This window comes from Malaclemys terrapin, chromosome 4 (genome assembly GCF_027887155.1).
Source record: "Malaclemys terrapin pileata isolate rMalTer1 chromosome 4, rMalTer1.hap1, whole genome shotgun sequence".
Lineage (NCBI taxonomy): Eukaryota > Metazoa > Chordata > Testudines > Emydidae > Malaclemys > Malaclemys terrapin.
In genome coordinates this window covers 8499523-8523183 of record NC_071508.1, presented here as the reverse complement: position 1 = coordinate 8523183, position 23661 = coordinate 8499523, and the positions used below count along the sequence as shown (strand labels likewise).

At 52.0% G+C, this 23661-nt stretch overlaps 1 protein-coding gene across 2 annotated transcripts; it reads right to left on the bottom strand.

The window, feature by feature from the left end:
* Nucleotides 1-843: 843 nt before the first annotated feature.
* AMPD1 (adenosine monophosphate deaminase 1) lies at nt 844-19117 on the bottom strand. Of its 2 annotated transcripts, none has more exons than XM_054026949.1 (15): nt 19034-19117; nt 11313-11487; nt 9960-10122; nt 8484-8649; nt 7582-7801; nt 7025-7154; nt 6582-6776; nt 6141-6272; nt 5846-6009; nt 5538-5664; nt 4771-4934; nt 2810-2930; nt 1956-2129; nt 1574-1684; nt 844-1221 (listed from the first exon to the last, which is right to left on the bottom strand). In XM_054026949.1, the coding sequence occupies exons 1-15, from the start codon at nt 19053-19055 to the stop codon at nt 1063-1065; spliced, it is 2223 nt and encodes a 740-aa protein (XP_053882924.1). In that variant the 5' UTR covers nt 19056-19117; the 3' UTR covers nt 844-1062. The 2 variants fall into 2 exon arrangements, with proteins under 2 accessions (XP_053882924.1, XP_053882925.1); XM_054026950.1 differs by lacking the exon at nt 19034-19117 and adding an exon at nt 18189-18283.
* Nucleotides 19118-23661: the final 4544 nt, after the last annotated feature.

The window sequence follows — 23661 nt, the reverse complement described above, 5'->3', positions numbered from 1 at the left end:
TGACGACAGCTGAGAGAGAAAACAGCAGCTGTTTAAACTATTGGTGGGGACGGCTCATAGATGGGATATTAGGCTATCTGTTAACAACGACTAGGGCTGAGGCTTACAAAGGCAAGGAAATAATGTAATCATTTTGCACTTAGGATGCTGAGTAACAGTTTCTGAACAAAAATGGACCAGTGGGAGCTAGGCCAGTTATTGGCTACCACCTGGGATTCACTGGCTACTCAATTTGTCTTTCAGTCCAGTGAGAGCAAATTTCTTCCTGTCACTGGCTCAGGACACCTCCAGCACATGCCCGTGTGTGTGTGAGAGAGTGGATGCCTGCCAGCTCCACCCTTCCCTGACTCCCACCCATGCAGGGCTGCCATTGCCTTCTGGGCTATTGCTTACATGGGCTCCAAGGGACAGAGATAGCATAGCCTGGATGCTGTGCCCCCTCACTGTCAGCACTTGCCAAGAGGACAGGCAGCCTGAAGCTTTTCAGGGCTGATTCCCTCAGAATAGGCTTATCCACGCAATGCGGGCTGGTGCAGTATAACCTGTCATAGGGCTGGGAGTTATTCCGTATACAGCATCGATACAGCACGTGTAGAAGTCTGGAGCTGAGTCATTTGCTTCTGATTTGTGAATATCTGAACAGGCAGAATTTGTGTTACCACCTCTGGTGATTTAATCGCCACTCACCATATCTGATGTTTTCGTAAAGCTCCAGCTCCTGGAGTCCTGTGATTAAGAGAGATTCTCACCTTTTGCTTGCAAAAAGTACATTTCCAGCCCTCATGGCTACAGAGAAATGCCTGAAAACATGACACCAAGTGACCCAGAAACCACACAGCAAAGAAAAAGAAGCCAACTTTATTATTTGTTAAAAATCTCATGATTTTCAGGGCCCGACTAGTGATTTTTGAACACCCAGGGCTAGTAACATCACAGAGAAAGGACATGATCTCCCAGTGCTGCCACCACAAGAAAGCAAAGTGCAGTCATGGGTGGGGCTCTGGGCTGCCCCAGGCCCTGACAGAGTAGAGGAAGCGTCAGGGTCCAGGCAAGTTTGAGGATCTACTCCATGGTTTTCAGCCCCTCTGCGATGAGGTTGAGTTCATAGCACCAGGTTTCATAGCGATAGGCCATGCGGATCTGAGCTACATTTGTCTTCCAGATGTTGTTGCCTTGGGGCCCCTCCTCACGGTAATTCTCCCCCAGGAACTTGGTCTTCTCCTGGCAGAGACAAGGGAGCAGAATGAAAGGCACTGCATGGATCTATGCCCTCATCTCCTTCGGACAGCCTCCCGCTGCAGGATCCCAGCTGTCCATGCTGTGCACGGGTTAGCATTGGCAGGCTTCTGCAGTCTCCCAGAGAAGCTGCTTCTGTGTCTCAAATTCCCTTTAGCGCCAGGTCTGAGGTGTCACTCTCCGAACAGGCAGAGCCATCCCTCCAGCTCCCCCACCCACTCTGATGCACACATGGAGACAGCTGCAGGAAGGGACATCCTCACTGCCAGGCCAGTGGCAAACTGCTGAGCAGATGGCCCCTCCCCCAGGGAGATGTGGCAGACAGACAGACACGTACCTCATGGGACAGACCGCATTGCAAGACACTGTTCCTGGCAATCTCACACATGTCACAGGTGCTGAGTTTGAAGACTTGGGCAGCAATGGCGTATTCCTCCATCAGGGGCTCCTAGAGCAACACAAGCATCATATCGGGGGAGAGGAGCGTGCACAGTGCTGCACCAACAGCTGGCCCTGCAGCCAGACTCCTCCCAGCGCCTGCTGCACAGCTCTGTGCCTAGGCATTTCCATTACTCCGTTATGGCAGTGCCTAGGACCCTCTCAGAGCAGGGCCCCATTGTGCTGGGTGCTGTACAAATAGCTCCCATGTCCCCATACTGCAGTGCAATGGAAAGACCCTGGGTGGTATTTCCATGCTCAGGCCTGCCCTGGCACCATACCTTGGTGTAGTGGAACTGCATGGGGTCGTCCGTGGAGAGAGAGACCATCAGGCCTTTCTGGTGGAAGTCCAGCAGCGGGTTTTTGGCGTATTCAAGGAAGAGGCTGTTGTTGCTGAGCGGGGACATAGCAATGGGGATTTGGGCAAGAAAGTACAGGTACTGCAGCACAGGACTCTGAAAGGAAGAGCGTGGCCGTCTTCAGGGCAGAGGTGGGGAGCAGGGTGGTGGCAGACGCTGCTGCTTCTCCACTACCTACAGCCCAACCCTTCCATGCCCCGGCAAAGAGAGCTGGGAGGCAGAGCTCACAGCTGCTTTCTGAGAAGGGGAAGGTCAGTCACCGTCCTATAAATCCACGGGGAGTAGATCTGGGCTTTGCCCTTGGCTTAAGCCAATCGTCTCCTCCATGGTCTGTGCACCCTGCAAGCGCAGATTCCCACCTCCTCAGCATTTTCTCCAAGCAGACGGCCCAGAGCAGGGATCTCAGTGCTGGGGAACACGTGGTGCTCCAGGCGGGGGGCTGCATCTGAGTGACATGGGACAGCATATTACAGTTCAGTGTGTAAGAGTCATGTGGGGTGGGGCTATGGCACCAGACTGGGGCTCAGGAGACCTAGGTTAAATTGCCAGCCCTGCCACACACACCTCCAGGGTGCCCTGGGCAAGTCACTTAATGTCTGCGGGCGGGCCCCAGCCCTGCAGGGCCAGTGGGAGGGTGTGAAGCAAGAGCCACTGGCATTGGCTGTGAAGATAGGGCCTTGGCCAGACCATCCCCCTGTACCGCTGGAGCCATGCAGCTCATAAGAGCGTTGTTGGTGGTGGGGGAACAACATTAAGCGACTCTCCCGCACACTCACCTTCTTTAGGTTCAGGCCATGGGAGATATTATCTGCTGTCATGAAGGCTGCGAGCAGGTGGGTGATGGCCCCGGCTTCCCCGCAGTGGGGTCGGAACAGGAAGGTGTTCATGCCGCGTTCCCTATGTATAGACAGCAATACAGTAACCCCTGTGTCTGATGGAAACCTCTCCAAGCCGCACCCCCAGTACCCCTAGTTCCAGCACCTAAACATGGGGATAATGCAGAGAGTGGGAGGGCATTGCTGGGTGGGAGCTGAAGCTGAACAGGAAGCCCACTTCCAGGGAGGAACCCCCAGAGCCCAGCCAGACCCGCTCCCAGGGACAGGACCCCCAGAGCCCAGCCCAGCCCCAGGCCTCAATGTTTGCTCTTTTTTCTCCCTAGTGCATTCAGACTGGGTGCAAGGAGACAGTCTCAGCTGAGCCCAGGTGTTTGCCACAATCGCTCATGTCTCCCTGCTGTCAAGGAAGCTTTAGAAATGCCTGGCTCTGGGCTCCTCCACTGGGCAAGCTCCACGATGGAAGCACAGACCCCAGCAGAGCCGTCCTAGCACCGCCTGCACAGCACGAACTCAGGTCCCTCTCTGCTGGAGGCAACTCACAGCCAACATCCCCTCCCTCCATATGGGGCGCAATGCCCGTGTGACGCATGGCTAGAAAGGGTTAAACATCCTGCAAAATAAATAACCCTCAAAAGACACCCTGGGGAGATCATGTTTGTGTTTTTGTGTATTTACATATGTATGAGTAAGATCCACAATGTAATCTACAGTCCCTGTCTATGCTGGATTCTGAAAATTCAGAGTTCAAAAGAACATCCTATCGTTTAAATGAATTGTAAACACGGGATAGGTCTGTATTCATCTCTCTTTGAAATGTACAGCAAATAATCTGTGAATGATGGAGGAACAAGCAAATTGCCTTATATTAATTCTATAGCTAAGTACCAGTGATGGACCTCCTTCAAAGTCAGGCTAATCACCTTTTGAATTCCAACTTGTCAAAAGACATGAAATTGTATCAAAGATCCTTGGGTCCTGATTCTGTCATTTCAGATCTGCTTGGGCTTCATCAGGGGAAGTTTGAGTCACAAGACTGAGGTCCCAGTTATGCTGATATGCCCTGAATATGATCTTTGGATATTGGACTATAACCTATGAACTATTTCTGAAAGAGCTCTTTGCAACAACAAAGCTCACCATCTATGCGATTAATCTGAACATCAGTGAATTGAACTCATGTCTGTATATATATTGATCTTTTAACCCTACTCTCTCTTTTGTTTTTGAATAAAGTTTAGTTTAGTTATTAAGAATTGTCTGTAGCGTGTATTTGGGTAAGATCTGGAATATTCAATAACCTGGGAGGTAATGTGTCTGATCCTTTGGGATTGGTAGAACCTTTTATTTTATATGATGAAATAAGACTTAAAGACATTTTCATCATATTTGATGTGGGTACCCAGATGGAGGCCTGAGACTAGATTACTTTAAGGCAGTGGTTCTCAAACTTTTGTACTGGTGACCCCTTTCACATAGCAAGCCTCTCAGTGTGACCCCCCCAATAAATTAAAAACACTTTTTTATATATTTAACACTATTATAAATGCTGGAGGCAAAGCAGGGTTTGGGGTGGAGGCTGACAGCTCGTGACCCCCCACGTAATAACCTCACGACCCCCTGAGGGATCCCGACCCCCAGTTTGAGAACCCCTACTTTAAGGGAACTGTGTTGTTTGGACTTCTGAGTAACTGGTAAGGTAATAAAGAAGCTGTTTTATGCTGGCTTGATAAATCTAAATATTGGAATATCCACCAGCTTTATGCGGATTGTCTGCCCCATTCTTTGCAGCTCACCCTAATTGAGTGACCACAGATGGCCCCCACTAGGACTCAGTCACAGCCCGTGACCCAGGTCCCCGCCAGAGGGCACCAGCAGTACATATTCCCCGTGCGGTGACCCACCTGCGGAGGTTGTTGAGCACCACGATGTTGGCGTACATGTAGTACAGGTAGTAGGTATACGACGGGTTCTTCTCATGGCTCCACTTGTCCGGCTTGGGGCTCTTGGTGGAAAACATGTGCCCACTGTGCTTGGACTCGTCGTCCACGCTATCGAAGCCGGTGATCTGCTGGCACGAGCAGACAGGAGTGGGTCAGCCCCACCGCCCTCCGCTGGCTCCTAGGGCTCTCCCAATTGGGGGGGTCTCTGTGAGCAAAGCCAGACGTCACCTCCCTCCCCATGGGCTAAGCAACCTCGGACATCCATCTCCCCGACCCAGGACACACGGCACTGAGTGCCTGACACCGCCCTCACCCCAAGCACCACAGCACATGCTGTGCAGGAGGGGGCCCAGCTCCCACAGCACATCCCCTGCCCACCCTGCCCAGAACCCCATGCAGAGCCTGGCACATGCAGCGCAGGAGGGGTGCTGGGCTCCGCCCACTAGCCTGGGCCCCTCTTAATGGCCCAGCACCAGGCAACTCGGAAAGGAGCTTGCTCGCTCATCTCACAGGCCTCCCTCTCCTGGCACCTCCCAACCCCAACCCATTTCTCTGGTTGGGGCCAGAGCAGGGAGGGTGGAAGGCTGACTTCCCCGACCTGTGGGGGAGGGCTCGGTGCTAATGCCGAGCTTACCAGTGTGGCAGATAGTGGTGGGGTCTGAGCCCCAGAGGCACCACCCCTCCCGTCAGCGCTTCGTCAGGCCCAGGCCTCTCTGTACAGCACTCACGTGTCGCAGGAATACGCTCAGCTCCTTGTTGGCCTGAGGACTGACTGTCGCTTCAAACACCGGCACAAAAATATTCTCCAGCATCTTCCCAAAGTGGGGGAGGAAGTTCTTGGCCCTGAACACGTCACTGGGGACAGAGACCAGGATTAGCCTCCAGCAGGAGAGCTGCACAGCCCCCAGCATGGACAGAACGCCTTCCCCTGAGGCCCCTCTACAGACGCCCCACAGCTGCCACGTCAGTAAGTCAGGATGCTCCTGCTCCCGCCAGCCTTGCCCCGACACCCGGAATCTCACCCCGTGGCACGTACTAAATCCTGGGCACTTGGATCATCCACTTCATGTTGGGGGAGTAGACCCTGTGCCTGTTGAACCAGCTGGCCAGCTTGGGCCACTCCTCTGGCGAGCGCCCATAGATAGACAGGCGGGGTTCCGCATGCTGGTACCTGGCATCCTCCAAGTCAGAGCCGACTTCCTGCAGACGTAAGGGTGCAGGTGGTCACGTGTGCCCCACTCACTTGGCTGGAACTCGGCATACTGTGGGCATACAGGCTCCTTCCTGCTGCGTTGGGTTCCCCTTGTGTCCCCCTCCCCCCCCCAGCTCACCTTGATGATGGTGGCAAAGTACTCGCCATCAATGGTGTTTTCTGTCTTCAGGTAGAGATCACGCAGCTCACTGGCTCCCACCGGGTTGTACTTGTCATTAAACTTGTCAAAGCGCTGGAAGGTCTGGCGCCCCTGGGGTGCAAATCAGGGTCAGAGCCGAGGGCGGATAATGCTTCATGAACCTAACGGGGCGGGGTGTGATGGACTAAGGCCTCGCTGGAGAGGAGAGGGTTAACCCCAATTCTAGAGAAGAACATTGGCCACCCTGCCATGGGACAGAGCTGGTGCAGTATGTGCCGGGGGAGGGGTCCTGGGTGACAGAAGGCATGTGATGGAGTGCCCCTAGGAGACGTAGGTGAGGGTGCCCATGGGGCATGTGGGGACATGGCCCGGCAGGAGGGCAGGCATGGGACGTCTTACAGCAGAGGCCAACAGACTCACAGCGTGAACATCCAGAGAATCCACCGTCAGGTCATAGGGGTGCATGTTGAGCTGCTCGAAGAGCTGCTTCAGGGTGAGTTTCTTGCCCTTGGCGTCATACACGACCCTCTCCGCGTCCACACGGTACGACTTCTTGATGAAGCGCAGCAGGTGCTTCTGGTTCATGCAGGCCGCAGCATGAATGTGGGTGTCCACCTGCCAGGCAGAGGGGAGCCATCAGTCTAGCCCGGGCCCAGGTGGTGCGGAGGCAGGGAAGCCAGGCCCACAGAACTGACACTGACTGCAGCCATGGCAAGTCTGCCCCGGCATCAGGGAGCACATCAGCCTGGATCCCAGTAAGCGATGGTGACCACCAGGGACTAGCGGGGGGGTACTCCCTGTGCCTGCACCCCAGCCACGCCTGACAGGCCAGCAATGTCTGTGCGTCTGTCCCAGGCCCTCACCTTCCTGCAGTTGTAAAAATCCCGATGAGGGTTGTTCTTCAGCTCCTTCAGCTCCTCCATCTCATTCAGCATCTCGTGCACATTGAACTTGGAGGAGAGGAACTTCAGGCGCCGATGAGCGTAGGTTTTCCTGACAGAGACAAAGGGTCAGAACCCAGGCGCGTTCAGGACCAGCTGAGTGCGTGGGACCTGGGGGATGCTGCAGGTGGTGCAAACAAGGGCACGGCTGCCACACAGCTCATATATGTCATGAAATTCCTGCTGTAATGACCTGAATCCTATAGCACCAGCGGCTGGGGCAGTGGCAGCATCCTGCCAAACGCCTCCAGGCCAGGTTTCAGTCCCAGAGCGGGCCCAGTCATGGAGGCCTGCAGCAGGGCTGGGCTCCTCTGGGCACCAGGGGCCTGGCAAGTATTGCTGGGGGCCTGGCCAGCCCCTCTGACTGAAGTGGGAGCTGGTGTCCTGCCTGAGGGCTGCAAAGTTCTGGAGCACAGCCGGACTGGGGTCCCCTGACATCCCTCTGTGTGGCAGGGGTGGGGACCTGGCTGGGCACTTACATGGGTCCCTGTGCAATCAGGGCGAGGAGGAAGTTCATGTCATCGAGGAAGTCCTCGAGGTTGGGGTAGGGCAGGTCCTTGGGCTTCCCTCGTCTGGCAGCCGCTGCGTCGGCATAGACGTAGACCACGCCGCCCTGCATGCAGACGCAGTAGCCCAGGTCCTCGGGCAGATTGTCCGACCGGAAAGGGTCCTCACCCTCCTTCACAGGGGGGGTGAACACTGTCCCGAAGGCAGAGTGCAGGTGAGCAACGGGCCTGGCAGGGCAGCCTTTGCCACACGGCTGTAGTCCGGGGCTGAGGGCAGAGTCAGCACCGGCCTGCGCATGAACACAGGTAGCCCACCCTGGAACCCAAGGCCAGGCCAATGGCTGCCCAGCATGGGGCCCAGACAGACACAGGGTGCTGCCGCCAACGTGCTCCTCTGGGGGCCCTTCCCTGCCCCAGTGCCTGGGCTGCTCCCTGCCTCTCTGGTGGTGGAGCCGGCATCCCAGCTCTCTGGCTGCTGAGTCTCTCCAGGCCCGCAAAGCCTGAGCAAGAGCACGGCTTGCCCAGAGACACAAATTGTTGGCGGAGATCTGACAGCCCTGGAGGGATCTGGGGCACGGAAACGAATGAGTGTATGCGTGGCAGAGAGCTAGGGCATTCAGAGGGGCTCCACTCCCCCCACATCATGGGGTCAGTCTCTGCAGGAGACTGGTTCCAAGCTAGATAGGGTGAGGCTGCATTCCTGTAGCCTCAACAACAGGAGTCATTTCCTCCAGATAGATGCAGGTTCAGCACCCCCGGCACTGCTACCGGGGACACCCCCTTGCCTGCACAGCCCTGGGCTCCCCAGCTGCTCTTCAAAGGCGTCCTGTTTGTGCTGGTTGTGAGTTACCCTGGAAGTCATGGCTGCTAGGTACCTGGGGCATGCCCATCATCGGCTTGCCAAACCTCGCCTTCCATGTTGCGCAGATACTGGGACGGGGTCTTGGGGAACCTCTGAAACGATTTCTGCATGTATTTCTCCCGGATGCACAAAGCCCGGTAGAGGCCTCTGCAGACGACTTCAAAATCCTCAATTGTGACCTGCAAAAGTTCTTTGTTGAGGACAGTGCTGTGTGCAGCATGTGGGGGCCTGCTCTGGGCCTGTGGGAGCTCCCGGCCTGGCTGGGACGCGCAGACAGACACGCTCGCTGTGCACGTGCTAGAGAACAGCTGAATCAAGGCAAGGCCTGGGTTCCCCTGGAGCCCACCCCCACATGCCTGGCCCAAGCAGGCAGCCTGGCCGCCATTCTCCAAGCCCTGCCCTTTCAGCCTGGCTGACAGCGTTGTGTGCTTCTCAGTGGCCAGGGCCAATGGGAAAGGTCCTTGCTAGGTAGAAGGAAAGCCCCAGAGGCCAGGACAAGCCATTAGGGGCACTGTCCTGGAGCGCAACTCCCAGCTGCTGTCTGACATCTCACTCTGAAGCTGCAGCCTAGGGTGCTGCAGGGGCTATTTTAGGAGCACAAGCTGGTCCCGCTTCAATTTCATCTGACCCAGCACATCATCAGCACCTCTCATTTACTGCAGAAGGCAAGTGTTGTGTGGGCAGCCCCGGGAGGTCAGGCCAGGTCTCTGGCGAGCGACAGGAGCAGGGGATTGCCACCCAGCAGCTGCAGTGGCTGGCTGGAACCACGGCTGGGGAGTGATGCTGGAGCAGCCATCTCAGTGCACCGAGGAGTGTCTTGCCAGAAGAACCTGTAACCCACGCCATCCTGTAATGGCCCCTGCCTTTGCTGCTTGGCTCCAAGCTGACCCAGGAGGGTGGGGCTGCACCTGCGCATGGTGGGGGCTGAGGTGAAAGGGCCTCTCTGTGATTCTCCACAGGCAGAATGCATGCTGAGCATGGGCCTGGCAGTCACCGCACCAGGTGTGTGCATGCAATTCACACAGTGACAGACATAGCGCATGCACAGTCACAGCCTTGCATTTCTGCCCCCCTGCCCTGGCCTCGTGACTGGCTGGAGCAGTATGCAGGGAGATACTAAGGGGTCTCAGCAACTGCTCCATCTGCCACCCTGCAGCATCTCTTCTTGAGGGGCCACAAGGGCCCTGTGCCTTCCTAGCCATCCCACAGAGAAGAGCCCATGAGTTTCTCTGCCACATACATTGGCTTGCACCTTTGGGATCACTAGGGAATCAGCAGGGTGCTGCCATCTGCCCAGAGTGAGCTGGGAGAAGTGGCCTCTCCTATGCTTTTAAACAAGGGGCACGCCCGTGCACATTCCCAGCTCCCTGGTGATAGCAGGGATTGAGGCAAGCAGCCAGGAGAGAGGAGGGCAGAGGGCGTGGAGGGGGAGACCGGGAGAGGAAATGGCACTAAGACATGGGAGGGAGGGAGGCACGCTGGCGCTTACCCCTGAGGCATAGTCCCCTGTGATCTGCACACGCTGGAAGTCAGGCACAGACTGGTACAGTGGCGAGGCAGCGATGAACTCCTCAATGGTGGATAGTTTGGTTGCAGAAGTTTCAGCAATGGGCAGAGCAAGTGCAATTGTCTTCAGGGAAATCAGCTTCTTCCTGCATAGGACGGGGGGAAAACCTCAGCCTGGGCACTGGCAGCACCATGTGCCCTGCAGGCAAGGCAGGGCCCTGCCCAGTGCTAGGGGTCAAAGGACTATGCCCAGGTATTCAAAGGGAAATAGTGCAATTAGCAGCATGTCCTTTCCTGTCTCAGTGCAAACCCGGGCTGTCTGCATCGATAGAACAGTACAATCCAATGCCTCGGCCATCCCAGATGCTGTTTGTCTCCCTGGGTCAAACCATGGCTGGCGAGAGACATGTTCCAGCTCCTGTCCCAGGTGTGCCAAAAGGTGGGGGGAGCAGAGGCTGCAGCAGAAGCTTTGGTCCCACAAACTTGGCTCTCCGGGAGTCAGAGCTCCGTGATGTTTCCAGCCATAGCAGGGTTTGCAACTTTTAATTCAACACTAATCCTAGATGATTGGCTGGAATAACTGGACGCTGTCTGAGTACTTGCATGGCCCTTGTCACCACAGTCTCTGAATGCCTCACAGTCACTAGTGGGGGTTGCCCCTCTGCCCCCTGTGCGGCAGGGTCGGGAAAGCTAAGTGACCGGTCCAAGGGCACACAGGGCATCTGTGGTGGAGCCTGGACCAGGCCCCTGGTCTCGAGGCCCAACCCAGCACTCGTCTCTGGGGCGCAGTGGCTGAACGCACCAGCCTGTGGGCGATGCTCAGGCAGCACGATGAGGCCTGCAGCACAGAGCGACTGGACAGACAGTCTGGATGGATGGATGGCCGGAGTCAATCAGGGCTTTCAAACACCTTCACAGGGGTGTACCCACCTCTTACCACAGGGATTTGTTTGTGGGCCCAGCCCCTAAGACAACACTCCTGGGGCCACCAGACACCAGCATCCATGGAGGAGTGTGTGCTGGGGGCAGGTAATGTGATGAAACACCTGGAAACAAACAGCATGAGCTGCCCAGCAGGCGCTCCATGGGCATGGCCGGGGAACCTCTAGGCCAGACAGACAGTGGCCAGCCCAGGTTGTCCCAGAGAGTTCACTGAGATATTCCCAAGCTGTAGTTAAAGTTTCCATCGTCTTCTCTTGGTATAAGGGCATGCAGGGGCAGGACAGGGGCCAGCGCTGGGGGCTAGCAGGGCCAGGGCAGGTGTCAGAGGTGGGAAGCTTTCAGCCTGTCCCTCCCCACAGTGCCCCAGGCCTATTGCCCTTCACCCAGCTCTCACCGCTTATCAGCCGTGGCTGTGGTCTCCTGGTGGATCATGTGTTCCCTCATTTCATGGTGCAAGATGGGGCAGATTTCTTCCACATCAAAAGGTGAGATCTCGTGCCTGCTCTCCTCGTCCTTCACCTCAGAGGCAAAGACCTTCTCAGCGAAGGAGCGCATCGCCTCATCCATCTCTGCAGGGAGAAGGTGCCCTGGTGACCTGGCCAGTCTGCACCCAGCCACCCATGACCAGGCAGGACTGCTCCCACCCAGCAGGATGAGGTGCTCCAACCCCCATACCCATCTGGCAGAGCCAAACTCAGCTGTTAGCTACATCTTTGGTCCCTTCTGCCTGCACTTCATCTCCCAGCAGGACTGCGTGTCCCAGCCACCCAGGACAGGGGAGCAAGGGAACAGCTGTTGTCTTGATGCTAATTTCTCAGGGCCTGTCATGGGCTAAGTGGGGCTGGAGACTTGTCCTGACTACGGTGACCAGATGTCCCGATTTTATAGGGACAGGCCCAATTTTGGGGACTTTTTCGTATATAGGCACCTATTACCCCCACCTCCTATCCCGATTTTTTACATTTGCTATCTGGTCACCCTAGTCCTGACTTCACCCAGCTCCATAGGCAATGCTTGCTTGGGGCAGGTCCAGAGCCATGGGGAAGGCTGGGGCTGAGGGGGGAACAAGTCCATGGGCAGGGGACTGAGTGGGGGTGGACCCAGAAGGGGCAGGCATGTGGGAGAACACACAGGAGGGGAGTGAGAGTTAGCACAAGCCCCTTCCTGACCCCCCAGCTGGGTGCTGCTCTCCGCATGTCACTTACACACGCATCCAAGGTAGGATGGAGGCAGTGATGAGGCTGAAGATGGACATAGAGCTGCTCCCCAAGTGGTATATGGAACATGACAGGGGACTATACGCTCCTGAATGGTGTGGAGAAAGTGACTAGGAAAGTGTTATTTACCTCTTCATATAACTCATGAACCAGGGGTCACCCAATTAAATTATTAGGCAGCAGGTTTAAAACAACAATAAGGAATTACTTCTTCACACAATGCACAGTCAACCTGTGGAACTCATTGCCAGGGGCTGTTGTGAAATCCAAAAGAACAACTGGGTGCAAAAAAGAACTGGATGAGTTCATGGAGGCTAGGGTGATCAAGGGCTATTAGCTGAGATGGTCAGGGACTCAGCTTCATGCTCTGGGTGTCCTTAAGCTTTGGACTGCCAGAAGCTGGGACTGGATGACAGGGGATGGAGCATGTGATAGTTGCCCTGTTCTGTTCATAGCCTCTGGCACTGGCCACTGTCAGAGACAGGACACTGGGCTACATGGGCCACTGGGCTGACCCAGTGTGGCTATTCTTATATTCACTTGACCCTGGGGGTAGGACTGGGAGAGCAGGAGTTTCCCTGCTGCTGCTCCAGGGACCTTGTCTAGCAGTTGGGACCCAACATTTGCTAAAGACGATCCAGCCTGAACTGGGAGAGCTGGTGCCTGTGCTCAGTGCCATGGACGTGATTTGGTGGTGGCCCTACTCTGTGCCATTCAGGGCCTTCCACAAATGGGGGCTGAATGGCGTTGGTGTTTGGCTGCCCCAGACACCTCATCGCCATTCGGTTGCGCTCCACACTCTGGGGCAAGGCTGGGGCCGCTGGGGTTTCTGGCCTGTTTCGCTCCATGGGGCTGGGAGCACTAGGTAAGGGGACTGCTGGCCGCCCACTGGCACTTAGTAGGGTTTTTGGTTGGCCCTTGCCAGTGCTTTATTTGTAATGGCACAAAGGGAGCACTGGCACCTCACCCAGTGCCAAAGGAAAGGGGCAGAGCCAATGAGAAATCAGGAGCCTGAGACTGACAGTCCCCAGGGCCAATGGGGAGAGGTCAGTGCTCCAGGTCAGCCCGATTGACAGGGCAAACAGGCCAATGAGGGAGTCAGGAGCCTGGGGTCCTGTCCTTCGAGTGGGCTGGAGCTGCCTGAGGCATCACGGCTCCCTGCATCCAGATCACTTTCCCCTCCTGGGCTGTGTAAGTGCTTGGTGTTGCTCCTCGCTCCCCCATTCCCAGCCCCCTGGGGCAGGAACACTGGGGGAAGTGTCTGTGCATCTCTGCTTGTCCCCCACCCCGTTCCTCAGCCAGGAGGAAACAGGGAGAAATCTGGGCGTCCCTCCACGCGTCACTCCCGTCAGCCAGGAGCAAGTTCTGACTTTAAACCGGCAGTGCGCACCTCTATGCTGCTGCACGGCGCCCCCTTGCCCATGGAGCCCCCGGGCAGTTGCTTGGTGGCCCCGCCCCTAAGGCTTGCCCTGTCCAGGAATATGTCCAGCCAAAATTGGCAACCACATAGGCCAGGAAAGTTCCCCATGATAGCAGAACCATTCCTCCGCTTACCTCTAGAAAGGGGTTTCCTTAAGCTACCAGATGTTATAGCAACAATGGAGCATGCAGAAACAGGCACCTGGGAGCCCAACCAATGACCTCCTGTACCCCTCAAGGTGCAGCTCCAGAGATTGTTGGAAGGGAAAGGGGCCTGTGCAGGAGGCCAGCATAACTATGCACAACTGACATGCCACCTAAAGCTGCAAGGCACTAGCAAGGACTCAGCCACTTCTGGGGGGTTGAAGCAGTGCCTGGCCTCCTGCGCGGCCCCCTGCAGGGCACAGACACTTTGGAACAGCTCCAGAAAGTGAATGCTCCCTGGACCTAACTGCCCCACAGTGAGCCTGGGCAGCCCGTGAACGTGAGCTGAGCAGCCCATGAATGTGATGTATGGCAGGAGGGATGTGAACTGTGATGAGCAGAAGGCTGGAGGATGGCCTATGCTGGGGATATGCACATGCAACACCACTTCATGGAAGCACAACGAGCAGGTGATGAGGTTCCAGGACTGGGCCCCATCTGCACGACAGAAACAACTGCATTGGGGGAGTTCCTGCTCTGAACCCACAGCTTCTACTCGGACATGGCCTTAGGGAGGCAACAGCATTTTATCCCCTGGCATTTGAAATTCAGCTCTAAGGTTCCACCCTTGAGAGAAGGCTGCTGAGGCAACCTTGTTCCCAGCAGCTGCAAGATCCTGGGGCAAAGAGACTCATGCTCAACTCTGCATCCAGCAGCAGCGTCACTGCAAATTCAGGAGTTGTGTCCATTTCTCAGCAGTTCAGGTTTTGCTATATAAGCAGCTCCAGATCTATGTGACACAAGGGCCAGGCAGTGGTAAATTGCCGTGAGCCTGAGGGATGCACTGAGTTGTCATAGCTATTTGCATTATCGTTATCAGAATAAATGCAACTTCTGAACCACTACTCTGCTCATATCTTGCTGGCAGATGGGGACACTGGGTGTGTGAGTTTCCCAGCATTTGCAGATTATCAGTTTGTCCTCACCATGTCCACGGTAGAAGGGGAGGGTACAAGGGCCTGCGCATTGTGGGCCCCTGACCTGGATAAAGGAGACTAAGTCTCCGGTCTTGGTCCCAGTCAAGTCTGTGGATTGACTGCAGTGAGAGCAGGAGGTGGCCAGAGAATACTAGGTTAGCAAGAGTCATACAGCAGAGAAGTGAGGTACTTGTTAGATTTGGAAGAAAACCGAAATTTTTCTCCCTTTAATCCTGCTCATTTCACAGAGAACGAGATATCACCCCAAGTTAGGGTGACCAGACAGCAAGTGTGAAAAATCAGGACGAGGTGGGGGGTAAGGGGACCCTATATAAGAAAAAGACCCCAAAATCGGTACTATCCCCATAAAATCGGGACATCTGGTCACCCTACCCCAAGTTATGGAGGCCCAGCCTCCCCACTGGCCTGAGCTGCAGGCTCAAGGAGTTAAGGGTCAAGTTGGAACTTTACAAAACACCAACTGTTAAGGAAACATTTAACAATAAATAGCAGCTTTAGTGATTGTAAACAGCCAGACAGTCAAAACATCTGGAAACCAATTCTACTTGTGGTCCAGGCTGGTTCCTGGCATGTACTGCTGAGAAATGGCTGCTTCTTGGATTGTTAACATATTGCCATGGTCATTTGTCTATTGGCTATTTCCAGGGATAATTTATCTGGTTCATACTCCAGCAGCCACACAAGAAAGGGCCAATAATATTCACGTTTCTCTTCTGCTGTTGGAGGTAAAATAAAAACAGAGATGATCAGCTCTCAAGTCCCCAGATGCTTCTCCCTCCCATCAATATTAGCATTTGTGCAGAAAAATGTGCAGAATTATTTCAGTGGCAAATATTCTAATTGTTCTGTTTGCACTAGACTAGTGCACTGTGTCACTTTGCAGTGATAGGAAATATCTCAGTTACACATACAAATTCTGCTTTGACTGTTTTACAAGGTTGCCTTAATGCTACACCTGAAATAACTGTATTGCAAACATCTCATTCCTACTTGGGGGCTGTTCAGCCATTACATGGAGCCTAAAATCTGCATCAACAACTTCAGCTCAGTTCTGTGCAAAAGGTCTATCTAAAAACCTGGTCCGGGATTTTCCTATGTCCATCTGAGGAGAGCAGCATTTGATAACAGGATCTGACCAGGGTTAGATGGAGAAGAGCTGGGAACCTCCAAGGCAGCAGCTTTTGCTAATGGAGTCTATCCTCTGGCCAGCCAGAGATGGGACAGCTAGCACTCCATAATCGTCACTTAGGTCATGGCCTATTCAGAATTATATAAGAATAATTACTGAATACATTTACTCATCAAATAAGATCCAGGCACCCTTGTCAGGTGTTTCCACACTCCTGCACTCAAGGGCAGGCAGCACAATCCAGCACAGGATGCCAGAGCACAGAGTTAGCAGAGACTCCTTTGGCTCCTAACAAGAAACTGATGTTTTAGCGATTTGGCTGGTCTGGGAATTGTTCTGGATCCACCAATGGGAGAAACAAAGGTTGTGAGAAACTCCCACAGCCTGTGCCTCAGCCAGGGGAGGGTAAAGAAATGAATATTGCTACAAGCTTGCGCTTTTGATTTGGTGCCTGAGAAACTCAGGTTTATAGCATCATAGAGATGTAGGGCTGGATGGGGACTCAAGATGTCATCAAGTCCAGCCTCCTGCACTGTGGCGGGACCAAATAAACCTAGACAATCCCTGCCAGCTGTTTGTCCAACCTGTTCTTAAAAACCTTCAGTGATGGGGATTCCACAACCTCCCTTGGAAGCCTCTTCCAGAGCCCAATTATCCTTAGAATTAGAAAGTTTTCCCTAATATCTAACCCCCATATCTCTTGCTGCAGATTAAACTTCTGGTCCTACCTTCAGTGGATATAAAGAACAGTTGATCACCATTCTCTTAGTAACAGCACTTAACATATTTGAAAACTGTTTTCAACCCTCCCACCCCCCACGTCTTTTCTCAAGACTAAACATGCCCAGTTTTTTAACTTTTCCCCTCGATCAGGTTTTCTAAACCTTTGATCATTTTTGTTGCTCGTCTCTGGACTCTCCAATTTGTCCACATCTTTCCTAAAGTGTGGTGCCCAGAACTGAACATAGTACCCTAGCTGAGGCCTCACCAGTGCGGAGTAGAGTGGGACAATTACCTCCCATGTCTTACACACAACACTCCTATTAATACATGCTGCTGGAGGAATAGCAGAAGGGGCAACTTTGATCATATGTGGTGGGAATGTTCTTTCACCAAATGTTTTTGGAGGCAGATGTTCCACCAGTCTTCCGCTACTTTTCAAACATAGTTCACGCTAGGGCTTGCTTTCCTGGTTATGATTACAGTTAGGTATTGGGGAAATACCTGTCATTTATATTCAGCAAATTTCCAGCTATTATCTTTATTGAAAATCAATTGACAATAGGCATTTCATTAGCTTTATACTCTCTAGAGCTCAATATAAAAAGCTGAGCTCAAGGAGTCTCTGCTAACTCTGTGCTCTGGCATCCTGTGCTGGATTGTGCTGCCTGCCCTTGAGTGCAGGAGTGTGGAAACACCTGATCTGGAATTCAAACTATAGAGCAAACAAGTTCTATGGGATGATTGTCATAGGGGCCTGACCCGCTGCCTTTGGTTGGCTGCTGCTTGCTGGACACTTCTGATTAGAGTGAACCTGGATCAGATGAATTCCTTGGCCAATACTTCTTCCTTAATGACCTTTACCCCCTCCTACCAATTTCCTTTGGCTCCAGTCCTTCTCACATTGTACCTCTCTGACACACGCCAGACCTCTTCTATTCCACCTAATGTTTTCTTTGGTTCTAGGTAATTCAGGCTCACCGCCTGTCCCACTCACATTGGGAAGAGATTAGTGAAGTTTACTCTCCTGTCACTGAGACTGGATGATGCATACCAGAGCCCCACCATCCCCTTTAGTCTGAATCATCTGGACTAATGATCTGTCACTAGTGCAGTCTGTAGAACTGAGCACAGATTGTGAGATCCACATGTTGGGATCCCTGAACACATCCACAATTATTGATGTACAATGTATACTATATAATGTATAATCACACTTCTCATATAATTTGCCAAGTCTCAGGGGATCCTAGTTATTGCCTTGCAGGTTCCATTTCCAGCTCTTTTCTTTTGTTTGCTCCCTCTTTCTCCCATGTTACAGGCTGCTCTGTTCTTGCCCAAGGCCAGGCAATGCCAGACACTTGTTTGACACAGTCAGTGTGAAGCTGGCTGCTGGGTGTGGTCACTCAGAGAGGATCCTTTCACTTTTCCGTGTCCCAAGCAATTGGGATTTGTATCAGTACGCTAGGATGACCAGATGTCCCAATTTTATAGGGACAGTCCGGATATTCAGGGCTTTTTCTTATGTAAGTGCCTATTACCCCTCACCCCCATCCCGATTTTTCACAGTTGCTATCTGGTCACCCTACAGTACGCTGAGCCATTAACCTAGCACAGCCTTAGAATCCAACAGCCTTACACACCTCGGTATACCTGTGATGCGGGCAGACCCAGCGTAGCACTTGGTAGGAAGGCTGATCTGATGAATGCTGGAGGCTTGATGAGTGATGGAGGAGCAGGAAGGATGTTCAGTCCTGAACTCCTAAGTCAGCTCCTTACCTTTGCTGCAAACTCCCTTCACGTTTCTGCTCCACGTTCTCCCTAAGTCACAAATCATTTCTTGCTAGTTTAACGTGCGTAGAGCACCACAGCTTCACTCAGTGTCCAAATCTGCAGGAGCACATTGCTTCTCTATTTGCCAGACAGAGCAACAGGGAATCTCCAGTAGCCGCAATTCTTTTTGCCGACCTTCAGATGCATTCATGATACATCCAGACATTTGGCTTCAGCTGGGGTGCTGGCATCAGTCACCGTTGCAAGTTGAGTGTTAGGACTGAACCCAATTTGCTTCAGCACCACTCTACATGCTCAGCAGGTCCTAGTTGTGGGGACCTGTCCACTGGCTTTGTCTTCTGCATGGTGGAATCCACTCACCTGACCATTTAATTCAGTCATTTATTTACAGCCCTGTATCTCTCTTATTTGGCTTATCACCCTGTACATCTTCTATGTGAAATCCTGGCACCATTAAAATCCACCGCAAAACTCCCCTTGACTTCAGTGGGGCCAGAATTTCACCTTGTGTCTGTGCCATCTACAATATAGCATGTAGCTGATTCTTTATCCCCAAACAAAAAGCAAGAGACCCCTTTAAGGTTTGGCTGCTGCCATCTGCATCACCAGACATAATGGGCACATCAAGAGAGACTTTGCAGTTGGCAAAGAGCGTTCTCTGGCTGCTCACCTCATTGACTTTCTTTAGACCTACCTGCAACTTTCACTTGTGGCATCTTTGCTACAAGCTGTTGGAGCCCTGAGGAACTCACTGCGGTGAGGGAGTGCGGGTGGCTGAGTGAAGCTGCACAACAGCCTAACACAAATGTTACTTCTCTATATCCCCCTGTAACCAGAGTCCCTTCTCTAAAAGGAGAAGAGGGATCAGATATGGAACTATTTAAAGTTGCAGCCAAGAGCAGTCTCAGTGAAACAGGTGAAGCTGAAGGCCAGCATTCACTTTAGTGACCCTGAAGTACCAGAAAGCTAATGCAGAACTTAGAGTCTGTGCCACCAGGAGAGAATTGCTGGAATTATTCATCATGCCCTTTTGACTTGGCAAATGTTGACATTATTCCCTGATATTATTTGACTTAGCAAATATTGGAATTGAAGAGCTGTTCCTGGTTAAAGAAACACCGGGAATGCGTACAGCACAGTATGCTGACAAAATCCCTCTTCAGATTCGGACTCAGCAGTGGGGGGAACTGTGCTGCCTGGGCAACACGGGGAGCAGACAGCACTGGGTCTGTAACGGGCCCAACTGCTGGCTTTGTTTTTATTTATTGGGGAAGGGGTTAAAAGAATCTGAATGAAAATTAGTACAGCTCAAAACACCCAGGGCTAAACTTGTCATAGTCACACAGCTTGTGATTGTGCAACAGAGAAGAAAACAGACTGACCAGTTCTCCCACAAGAAGACCTTCTTTATTATTTTATTATTTGCATGACTGTAGCCCCTAGAGACATCAGCTGAGTTCAGGAGCCCATTGTGCTACACACTGTGCATACACATAGTGGCACTGCCCCAAGGAGCTTACAATCTAAACAGCTGGATGGTCTAAAGAAGTATTATCCACATTTTGCAGATGGGGAACTGAGACAGAGAGAAGAAATTATTTATCCAAGGTCACACAGGAAGCCTATAGTAGAAGTGTTGAGTCCAGTCCAGCACCTTCACAAATAATTTCCAAGTCACTCAAAGCACCTTTCAGAAACATTGTTCATTCAAGTTCTGTGGGTGTCATTGCTTCTCATGTTAATGCTCAGCTGGGTTATAATCAAGATACTCTCAACAGTTCTCGGACTATATCACTGATTTTTACACTCTCCAGTTATCTTCCCTGATGGTACATTGGGACTTGCCCTTTGCCAAAGACTCTTGGCAAATGAGTTGCTTTACTTGCCTGCAAATGAGCGTGCAGCTGGCAATCAGGAGAATGGTGGGATGGTCCATCTCATGTTATGATTATTTATTTGTATTACCTTAGCACCTGGGGGCCCTCATCATGACCCAGACCGCATTGTCAATCAAGAGAGATTTCTGTGTCCTCTCCTCGGGCCTGGGCTTTATGATCTTGGTCTAAGACACTATCAGATATAGAAGACTACTGACTAGAGCCAGGGCTTGCACTGCTTCCTTCTAGCCCTGCTCCTTTGATTAACCTTTATAAATAATAAAATCTGAGACTTGGTTCTAGGAACCCAGACCCTACATCACTGTCTGGATGATTCTTTTATTTAAATACTATAAAACCACTGTCTCCTGCACATTATTACTCTATAAAGGCTACATTTGCTTATAATCTTTTTGGGTTGGATGTCAAGGTCAGAGGATTCACATCAGAAACCAAGAATGACTTTGAAGGCTAAAATTTCTTCTTTTTCCTATGATCTCTCGATCCTCTCACTGTTTTAAACTGAAAAGTCAGTTCAGCTGAGCTCCACTGATAGGGTCTGTGACATTGTGCAGTCTATATGGTTTTATAAAAACATGATAATAAGTGAATATAATGTAACTGGAATATGCTTCATGCAAAAGGTTTCTTGTAAGGTATCATTACAAAGCTTATAATCTACTGAGTGTGATCCATCCCATTTGTATAAATGTACCACTCTTGTATCTAAAACTAGAAATATAAAATATATATAAAAAATATAAAATATATAAATGGAATACAACTCTGAGGGCCTATTGTAATTATGCAAAGTGTGGGCCATTAATGGTGGTTTGGAATCTTGATGACTCCCATTAACAAGGACCATTGTCTGCAGATGGCTGTGTTTTACCTGTGAGTCTTCCTGTATGTGTGTGTGCTGGCAAGTGAGTAATGAAGTCTTGCAGTGACATGTGATCATGCAGTGGGAGCTGCAGCAGGGGCTGCTCCCGAGTCCCGCTGCCCAGGTGGGGAGAACAGCCGCCGCCTGGCCCCGCGCGCCGCCCCCCTACTCTCCCTACCGCCCGAATGAGTCCTGCCTGCGCTCGGGGCCAGGCCGGACTCTCACTCACCCCGGCCCCGCGCTTCCCCTGCGTCTCCCGGGCCTCCCTCCAGCGCTTGTGGAGGGAGGAGGAATGGCGTGCTTGGGAAAGAGGCAGGGATTTGGGGAGGGAGCCAATGGGGGAAAGAGGGGGCAGGGGGGACACGAGCCCTTCCGGGCTCCGGAGCCTTTGCTTGTTTGTCCCGTGTCCCGACCTAACATTGCTCGGGACACGGGACAAACAAGCAAATATCGGGACAGTCCCAATAAAATCGGGACGTCTGGTCACCCTAACCAGGGGAAAGAATTGTGCCCAGGCCTGGAAGGTGTCCAGTCTGAGAAAAAACTTACTGAAGCATCTCTGAGGGTGAGATTATCTGTATTCAGTTTGATTAGACATAGATTTGCACATTTTATTCTATTTTGCTTGGTTACTTTCTTTGTTCTGTCTCTTACTACTTGGAACCACTTAAATCCTACTTTCTGTATTGAATAAAATCACTTTTTACTTAGTAATTAACTCAGAGTATGTATTAATATCTGGGGGAGCAAACAACTGTGCATCTCTCTCTATCAGTGTTATAGAGGGCGAACAATTTATGAGTTTTATACAGGGTAAAACGGATTTATTTGGGTTTAGACCCCATAGGGAGTTGGGCATCTGAGTGCTAAAGACAAGCACCCTTCTGTGAGCTGTTTTCAGGTAAACCTGCAGCTTTGGGGCAAGTGATTCAGACCCTGGGTCTGTGTTGGAACAGATGGGAGTGTCTGGCTCAGCAAGACAGGGTGTTGGAGTCCTGAGCTGGCAGGGAAAATAGGAACGGGGTAGTCTTGGCACATCGGTTGGCAGCTCCCAAGGGGGTTTCTGTGATCCAACCCATCACAGGGTCATCTGCAGAAACATTAGTAGGGATGTGTTATGTGATACAATAATCAGAATTAAATCTTCATGAAGTTGAAACACTGAACATGAATGCGTGATCTTTCCACTTTTGTCCAGCTGTGACCTTTTTCAGCCTTTGGTCTGCATCACTAGTGAGCCATTTACTCTCACCCTTAAGCAGCCTGACCAGGCACAGGCCTCAGAAACCCAGCACTAAATTCCTACTAGTCTTGCTTGCTCCCGGCCGCTCCTCAGCACAGGCCTCCTTACAAGAGAGGAGGCTGAAACATTGTCCGACAGTAGGGCAGATCTAAGCGTGTAGCGACATCCTTCTCCCCAGTCTTGCTGTCTCTAGGTGCACCTGTTGCCAGATGAGGTGTCCAAATCCGGACCCTTGGCTGACAGTTTTGCCAGGCAAGCCAAAAGGCAGCCTCAGTTGTCAGAGAAATATTACATTTCCATTAATTTCATAGACACACCCTGGCTTGTGAATGATGTGATGAAATTCACGCAGTAGGTCCTCACCAGCACACTGGGCTAGTTATTAGCACTAATTCCCAGAGAGAGTTCCTCTCAGCCATTCGCTATTCATTGACCAGATTCCTCCAATACGGGCTGAGCCTGTTCAGTTAAATGGCCTTGCATCCCACCCTGCAACATAAGCCACTCAGATCCCAGGAGGAGGTCAGTAACAGTCAGAGGGACAGACCAGAGTCCTGCCAGAGTAACGATTTCCCTATAGCACCAGAAATAAAATGCTGTTCTACGGTAAACTTCACCTAAACATTCCACATGGCTCTCTCAGCGTCTTATCAGCTTCATTTACACTAACAGCAATCCCTGATGCTTCACTGTTGTGTCATCTCTGCTCAGATTGCAGTCCTCAGCTCCAAATTTTACAACAATAGTTTCCCCCATGGGAGCTGGGACTTGCTGTGTGATTGTCACATACTCCATTTCTGTTGTGCCTGTTTGGAGGGTGAGGAAAATAAGTACAAGTGATAGGCCTCATCCGACCTACTTATTTTGGGGGATATCAAATAACCATGCAGCTAAACTCGACTTTGGGTGACCTTGAAGGCTACAGGGCTGGCTGGAGTTAGCAGCAAAAACTGGCAGAAGTCCATTGCCCAGAAAGAACTGGAAACCAGCACACTCCTTACATGCAGCGGCCACCACCTGGCAGATGGGATTTCAGTCTGGTGCGAAGCAAAGGCTTGCACCAGAAGGCAGCATGGCACTTAATCCCACTTGAAAGAGGCAGCTTCCTCCATCCATGTCTTCACAGCCCACCTTGACTTTAACACTCTGTTAAGGTATAGCTCTCTCAGGAATTGCGGTGAACAGTAAGTGTATGGAGGGAGAGCAGTAGACTCCAATCCTCCACAAAGCTCACAAATGTGATTCCTAAAGATGGAAAAATAAATGTTTTAAGACAGTCTTCTTCTGCATGACCAGAGAGGTTTGGGGTGCATTTAGAT